Below are 8,565 nucleotides of genomic sequence, written 5' to 3'. Positions count from 1 at the left end.
TCATCTGCAGGCATTTGTTGAGCTGCATCTTTCAACATTTTATTTGGTAGGTCTGTAGCAAGAACCGAGATCTGTATTTTAACAAGCCTCGGGTTATTCCTTTGCAGCTGGCCTCATTGGCCACACTGAAAATGAGCTAACACTGTTTCTCGCTTAGGATACATAGGTGATTTCTACCAGTGTCTAGGAGAAAGAGGCCTTTACATGATCCAGAATTGAATGGAGGCAGGAGAAATGTCTACGCAAATAGTTGAAGTTCACTTTCTCTTCTTCAAATTTTGCCAATTATATCGGTGAGCCTGAGTATCTTCGACAGTAAACAGGGCACACCTGCCCCAGGAAAGGAACCTGTCTGTCAACTTTCTGAGTTTTCTGTCCCCAGTATCCACGTCCAAAGGCTTGGGATGAGTCGAGTTCCAGGAGGACGGCCTCCGGTGGTTCGTTCTTGCCAGCTCAGACTTGCCCGGAAGCCAACGCCACCTGGACAGAAGGATGTACAGGGGTAGACGAGTCTGTGTCACCCCGCCTGGACTACACCCTCTCCATGCCCAGCCCTCTAGACCGATGCCGTCATCAATAATTCAAGGCACGCCTTTCCATTGGCTAGAACCTCCACCGCTGGCAGACGCCCAATGAGGAAGGACCTGAGATCGCTTCTGAATAATGAGCGCGCTCCCGTGACGCAGCGACTGATGATTGGTCGTTGCGGCAGGGGGCGGGCCCGGGAGCGGGCGGTGGCGAGAGCTTCTCCGGCGCCTAGAGTGAGCGACGCGGTTCTAGGGTTCTGACTGAAGCGCGGTGGCGGCAAGTTGTCGGGCGGCGGCATGTTCAGCTGGATGGGGCGGCAGGCGGGCGGGCGCGAGCGCTCGGGCGGTATGGACGCGGTGCAGACGGTGACGGGAGGCCTGCGCTCACTCTACCAACGCAAGGTGCTGCCGCTGGAAGAGGCGTACCGCTTCCACGAGTTCCACTCGCCAGCGCTGGAGGACGCCGACTTCGAAAACAAGCCCATGATCCTGCTGGTGGGCCAGTACAGCACGGGCAAGACCACTTTCATCAGGTAACCTGCCTTGCCCGCACGCTCCCCCTCCGCTAGGGCACGGCCTGCCCTCAGGCTACACTCCGAGCTTGGTGGCCCGTCGCCTCCCCCGGCCCTAACCGGTTCCCGTTGCGCAAGGCTCCCCTGAGTCCGGCCCCCAGCGCATTGCGAGCCCCTTTCTTGCTGTTGCCAAGGCCTTCCTTGAGCCTGTCACCCTGACCTGGGAGTGCAGGAAAGGGAGAGAGGTCAAGACTCATCATTAGCGCAGCCTGGGACTGAAAGTGATAATGAAGGTATGCGTCTCCTAGGTGGAGAGGTAACCTTCCAGCACAGTGATGATGAATGAATGAGTGAACGAAGGAATGAGTGAACGCCACAGTGGGAGTACTGCCAAGCCCTTAGGTGCCAAGTTCCGCCACAACAGCTGCTACCTTCAGCTTTATTATCTATAGGAAGTTAGCCTACTGTGTAGCTGCCTCACCAGCCTGTGGAATGAAGGGGAGTGTCAAGTTACTGTTTGTTAGTTTCCATTTCTTCACCCTTGACAAACTGAAAATATTTGTCACAGTCGCTCTGTCTCCAGAAGCAATAACCGGCTTGCCCTGCAGTTCCAATCATATAGCTTCCTTTGAAGTAACTCAACGAGAAATAATTTACAATGAAACGGGCTGCTTTTTAAATAAGGCGTCTATTTCCCTATCTTTGGGAAGATTCGTTTTTTGTTTTTTTTGTTTTTGTTTTTGTTTTTTTTTTTTTTTCTGAGTTCAGACCCCTATTGCTCGAAGCGAAGTGACTGAACATTTAAGGTTTGGATCCAGAGTTTTGGAATCAGAACACTCGCCATCATTTGATATTCAACAGGTGTTCAGAAAACTGCATCTGTCTGGGGTACATGCCATTTCGGTTAAATTTGACATCTTTTTTTCCCCTCCTATGAACAAATAGAAAAGTTGTTACTACAAGAAATATGTTAAAGCCAGGTCCTGCGGATACAGTGTGAATGAACTCAACAAAGAAAATACACTGTAGTTTTTGAAATGTGAACAAAGAGAGGGGGGAAACAATGCTGGAATTGTTTCATTTGATGCTGTTTAATGAGCTGAAAACAGTGTTGAATATGCTACCTCAGGAGTGAACCTAGATACATTACAGTAACTGGCTCCTTGAAAGATGGCAAGGGGCTAATTGTGATGATGCTTGCCTGTAATGCCAGGATTGGAGAAGCTGGGGTACCTAAGGCAATCTAGGATAGCCTGGACTAGACAACAGAAGACCCAGTCTTCAAAACAACAGCAGTAAGAACAGCAAAAATCCCTAAGAAACAAAAACAAAGTAAATGCCAAACAGATGGTACACTAAGGTCTTGGCAGTAGGAATTATCAGGAGAGTATTACAAGTGTGAGGAGAGAACTTTTACCCTTAGAGCAATAAGAGTATAACATTGTTAAAATGGATTGGTGGCAGGTTCCACCATTTCCTCCTGTGTGTATCTTTGCCATGGCCCTCACAGTATCTGTGCATGATAAGGGAGCCTTTCTTCTTTCTGTACCAACCTAGCCTAAAGACAGTGTGTTCCTCTGTTCATAGCCTGGCTCGTAAACAGGCCTGAGGTAGGAGAGTACAGTACAATTCGCAGGATGGTGTATCAGTCCTCCTTCCCCACCTCATACTATTTTTTTTACAGTCTCATTCTTCCATGCTTCAGTTTTTAGAAGACACTTGTGGAAGGGTGTTAAAAGACAGATTCTGAGATTTGACTCATGGCTACACTTCTCAATTAACCCTTTTTAGAGCTGGAACTCAGTAGGAGCTACAGCCAGGGAGGAGTCACCTTGGCTGGGAGTTTGGGCCTAGTGGCTTGTTGTTCCACAAAGGGCCCAGCATGGACCTGAGGGTTAGAAGAAGCTCTCTGTGGACAGGAAGCTGGACAAAGCTGCACTTGTGGCATCTGACATTGATTTTAGAGGGGAGCAGAAGGAAGTGATTGTTCTGGGAGGAGAGCCGTAAACAGGGGGCAACTGTCCTGGAGACTTGACACTTAGAGAGGTAAACAAAGGAGATGGCCATGAGAGCTGACCTTCTTGGACCTTGTTTAGTTAGGGCCTGGCTAGGGACCTGGGCACTTTGCTTCTAGCTGCAAGCACTAAGTGGTCACACAAACCTGTGGAAGGGGCTTGTCTATAAAGTTGCTTATTCTTTGCCATCTGACTAACACAGGAGCCACAGAATCATGGAGGGAAACATTTTTCTTCATTGTAAGCTATTCAACATAACTTGTGATTATGTATCTCACTCCTAAAACCTTTATTTTTCTCTCTTGTTTTAGAGAAAATAGAAGTCATATTAGATGCGCTGGCCCAAGATGTTCATCAGAACTGAGGCAGCTTAGTGTGTCCTTTGCTTGATGGAAAGGTCTCCTAGGTGGGTGTCTGAGGAGCCCGGGGTATCAAGAATATGCTCACTCCTGTACAGGAGGGGCCAAGTCCAGAATAAGAGTGATGTTGAAGTTAAATGGGAAGAACAGATTGGTAGAATTGCCTATCGATCATAGCATCGAAAGGCCAGAGGAGGCTTCAGATGTGGTAGGGATATTTGTCAAAGTCTCTTTAGGATAATGTTAAAACAGCTGACAGCTCTATTGTCTGGTTATTTTCATTTCTCAGAAGACAGGATATATAGTAAGAACTGTTAAATTGTCTACCTCTGACCAGCAAAGAAAAATTGTCCAGAGAAGGAGAAGGGATTGGCACTAATGAAAGTGACCGTATCATCTTATCCAGGTTTATGGCTAAAGCTTGAAAAGAAAAAAGTTTCATGGGTTAGTTCAGTGTTCAGCAGTTAAGAACACTTCCTGTTCTTCCAAAAGACCCAAATGTCCAGAAGACATTTGGAGTTTGGTTCCTAATACACATGTCAGGTGGCTAACAACTACCTGTGACTTCAGCCCCAGGGAATCTAATCACCCTCCTCTGAACCTCACTGGCACCAGCATTTACATGTGTGCACGCACATGCACACACACACACACACACACACACACACAGAGAGAGAGAGAGAGAGAGAATTAAAAATAAATTTATTTTAAAAATTGACTTCAGAGGCTCCTCTGGGAAAAAAATGACTGGGCCCAGCTGCTGCAAAGCAGAATCATTCCACTGTGAAGCATGCCCCCCCCCCCCCAGAAATCTATTAAAACTGCAGATTGCAACTTTTGCTCTTAAGGGTTCTACTTCCTCTTTTCTTCCTGTACTTGTTTCCTCAAGAAAATTTATCCTAATTTGAAAAGAAGTGACTTCAGAAACTATAGACTGGGTGGGGGGTGTTGCTCAGTGGTAGTACTTACCTAGCTTGTATGAAGTCCTAGATTCAGTCCCCAGAACTGAAACAAAGAAACTAGGTAGGCTTCGAAGGACCAGAGAGCAGGGCAATAAAGCAGGAAAGACACAAGCTGTGTCCAGATTGGAAAAGGGTGAAACCATTTGCAGACCACATGGTCTTTTTATTTAAAAAATCTTGACAAAAGACAGAAATCTATTGCATTTGTATAAACCTGAAATAAACAGTCTCAAAGTGACATTAAGCAAACTAACCTGTTTATGAGAGCATCCAAAAAGGATGAAGTTGTGACACCTTGGAATAAGCCCAACAAAAAGAAATGCAAGACTGACTTCTGCCTGGAATATCAAAGGTATCACTGGAAGAAGTTAAGGAAGGCCTAAATGGAAAACCACCCAGTATCTGTGGGTTGGGGGCCATTTTAACATATGGTAGTGCTCTTGAACTGCTTTCTGTCTCAATGTATATTACTTGGTGGCCTAGACCACTGTATAGCCCAGGATGGCCTCAAACTTAACGATATGCTCCTACTTCTGCTTCTGGAATTCTAGGATTATAGCAGTGCGCCACCACACTTAACCAGTACCTAAACTGGTTGTCAAATTCAAAATAATTTCCATTAAAATCTTTGGTTTTTTTGTTTGCTTGAGGCAGTAAATGACAAGCTAACTATAATTCTTAGGACCTCGGAATTACAGACGGCAGCTCTGAAAAAGGACAGTTTGGAGGACTCACATTTTCTGATTTAGAATTTATCATGTAACTACTGAGAACAGTGCAGCGTGGCACTAGCAGAAGGACAGATCAGTGGACAGTCCTGAGAGCCCCCAAATAAACCTTCATATTTGTGATCAGCTGATATTTGATAAGATACCAATGACAGTTCAGTGGAAAAAGACTAGGTTCCTCACCAGGTGACACTGGGACAGCTGGGTTCCTGTATGCAAAGGCAATGACCAGCGATTGTCATGGGTATGCAGGCTCTTTCTGAAGTGATAAAAGTGCTCTGAAATTGGGTAGTGGTACTGATTATAGAACTTTGAGAGTAAATCAAACATGGATCTACTCTTTAGAACTAGAGTACATTTGCTAGTACAGTAGTTGTATTCCACTTGGGGTTGGGTTGTAGCTCAGCAGTGAAGTGCTTGCCTAGCATCCACAGGATCTTAGACTTAATCACTAGAATTGAAAAATAAAAACAAGCCAATAAAAGCATTCTTCCAATATCGAAACAGCCTGTAATTTTGATTTCCATAATTCTGTAATTAGTGCCCATCAAGTAATTTGTGCATCTTTGTGTGCTAATTAAAAATAAAAATGTGTGAGCTCCAGAAAGAAAACAAGGTAGAAATTAGCTAAGGGGGCAAACAACAACAACAACAACCACAAAAACCCACAAAAAACCCCCAAAGGAACTAAAGAGTAAGTGTGAGGCAGAGAGAATACAGATAGCTACTGTGGAATCCTATGTTTTTATTTCCCCTTGTACATCTTGTCAGCCAATAAACATTCATCATTCATAATACTCAAGTTGATAAAATTAGTGTTTGATGAACATTTTCATAGTGAGTGCTTAGTAAGGGCTGGAGAGACTCCTTGGCTCGGCGGTTGAGAATGGTAGCTGCTATTGCAGAGCGGCCAGGTTGGTGCCCTGTATTCACAGGGGCTTCATAGCCACATGCGGCCCAGCTCTAGGCCATCTGATATACTTTTCTAGCTTCCACGGGCACTATATGCACATGATATATTCAAGTTCTTAAAGACAAAACACTCATACGTAAAAGAAGAATTAGTGCTTAACATTACTCTGTATTAAAACTTTAAAAATGCTGTTTTAAATATACTATTCAGGGGCTGTGATCAATAGATCGATAGATGGAGTGCTTTTCTAGCATGCAAAGGCCCTGGGTTTCATCCCTAGTACCACATAAAGGAGGTGTAATGATACATACTTGTAATTCCAGAACTTGGGAGATAGAGAGGTCATCGTTATCTGCCATAGCAAGTTTGAAGCCAGCCTGGGCTAAATAAGACCCCCCCCCCTCTTCTTTTCCTCTTTCCCTCTCTCCTTTCCCTCCCTCTCTCCCCTCCTTCTCTCTCCCTTTTACTATTCCCCCTCTCTCCCTCTCTTCCTCCGTGCCCCCCCCCACATGCACGCACAACTTATATGTATATATAGTATTTAGCAGGGAAAGAAGATAGAAACAGTGAGCTACAGCATTGTCAGCAAGTCTCTGACTTGAATGCCATGGAGAGATAGAGGACAAAGCACACAGAATGGGGTTGTCAGCCCCTATATGGCTAAAGAGTAGGGAAAGGTGATGCCTCTGGATGCTGTTATTAGAAAAGGGGAGAGGGGTGCTGGACAGGGAAAATAAATAAGCATAACCTTACAGAAGCCAAGAGGGGAGGGCACAAAGAACCAGGTATTTTGGAGCCGGGAGGATCAAATCAGAGCTTGTAGGTAAATCAGCCATCTGGAGCCAGAGTGACCATGGCAAAAGCTGCGTCAGAAAGTGGCGATAGTGGAAGCCAGTGGTGGGCGGGATCAAATATAGAAAATCCTCAGCCTCGGGGCACTGGAGGGGAAGAACTATAAGTCAGAGACATTGTACTGGCTTGCTTAAAGAAGCATGACCTCAACAGTTATAAGTGGTTAGAGAGGGCAGGTTGTAGAGAAAGAGCAACTGGTGATTGAGAACAAAGTAAAAGTAGGGCTTGAAGAAGAGTGGACGGGCTGTGGGACAGGTTAGTGTGCGACATTTGTGACAGTATTCAGCAGAGCCAGTAGCTGTCCACCCATTGTATTATCTGCTTGCAAGTGGCCAAGTATCACGACAAATGTTGGTGGAAAGAGAACCTTTGTGGTGATGACAGTGGGTTTGGTTTTGTAGTACGGAGATCCGAATGAAGGGTGCTGTATGTGACAAACAGGTAATCTAATGTCGAGCTGTAACCTTAACTCAAGAAGAGATTTTTTTAATTAAAAAATTCTCGGGGCTGGGGATTTAGCTCAGTGGTAGAGCGCTTACCTAGGAAGCGCAAGGCCCTGGGTTCGGTCCCCAGCTCCGAAAAAAAGAACCAAAAAAAAAAAAAATTCTCATTTAGATGATTACTTCTAATGATATTTAATATACATTTCAAACTTTGGCACTGTGAACAAGAAAGTGTCAGTTCCTAAGTCTGGCTGTATATCTGAATTAGCTTCAAAATAAAGATCTCAGGGTCCCATGTGATGTATCCTCAGTTGGAATGTGGTGGCCAGAGGCTTCCTCTGGTTCTTCTGTAGCCCTATCCAGAGAACATTTGAGAACTACTGATATCTTAAGGGCCAGCCAATGGAATCTCGACAGTTGAACCATCAAGCCTTAAGAAGCTCAGCCTTGATCCAGCAGAGGGAGACTGGCTCCCATGAACTCTCCACCTGTTCCCAGCATCATCTGATCACATTTTTAGCAGACTCAGATGAAGACATAGAAATCCTACTGGAGAGTACATGGTAAATACAACTCAGCAAAGCAATGTTTTCCCCCACTTAATGTTGAACATTTCCATAATCATTAAATAATCTTCAAAAGTAATTTCAGAGGCTGGGAAGATGTCTCAGTGGGTGAGCACACTTGTTCCTGTCAGCATAAGTGCCTGAGTTCAAATCCCTAGCACCCACATAAAAGGTTGGATGTAGCTCTTGGGTACTGGTAACCCAGCTGTGTAGAGTGGAGACAGGTATGACTAAGTGGGAAGCTTCTGGTTCAGTGAGAGACTCTGTCTCTAGCAGTAAGACGAGGAACAGTAGAGGAAGACACTTAAGTCCTGCCCCCATCTCATGTACCTTGAATAGTTGTCTCATTATACAGCACAGCTTGAAGCATTTGATTTTAATCTTGCACTATTGTGCATAACACTATGATGAATGCTCCTGATAGAAGACTTTATTTTTTAGACTAGCCTGAGCATGAGTACTGCATTCAAAACAAAACACTAGGGAGATAGCTCGGGCTCTAAAGTGCTTGCCACACAAGCATGAGGTCCTGAGTTCAATCTCCAGAAACCACATAAAAATGTCAGGCATGCAGTCATGCATTTGTAATCCTAGGGTTTAGAGGAGCAGAGACAGGTGGGGCTCTGGGGCCAGCCAGCTCTCTCAATGAGCTCTAAGCCCTTGAGAGAAATGACTTCAAAACTAAATA

At 45.0% G+C, this 8,565-nt stretch overlaps 1 protein-coding gene across 2 annotated transcripts in view; it reads left to right on the top strand.

Moving 5' to 3' along the window:
* Positions 1–710: 710 nt before the first annotated feature.
* The window catches only part of Ehd4 (EH-domain containing 4), a 63,884-nt gene continuing 56,029 nt past the window's right edge, over positions 711–8,565 (top strand). Inside the window, exon 1 of one of the 2 annotated variants that reach the window (XM_063283055.1) lies at positions 711–1,060. In XM_063283055.1, the coding sequence (XP_063139125.1) occupies positions 825–1,060 (236 nt within the window). In that variant the 5' untranslated portion in view covers positions 711–824. The remainder of the gene's footprint in view (positions 1,061–8,565) is intronic. The other variant, NM_139324.2, reaches the window with a different exon arrangement.

Source organism: Rattus norvegicus, chromosome 3 (assembly GCF_036323735.1).
Source record: "Rattus norvegicus strain BN/NHsdMcwi chromosome 3, GRCr8, whole genome shotgun sequence".
NCBI classification, from domain to species: Eukaryota; Metazoa; Chordata; class Mammalia; order Rodentia; family Muridae; genus Rattus; species Rattus norvegicus.
This window is presented reverse-complemented; position numbering and strand designations above follow the sequence as displayed.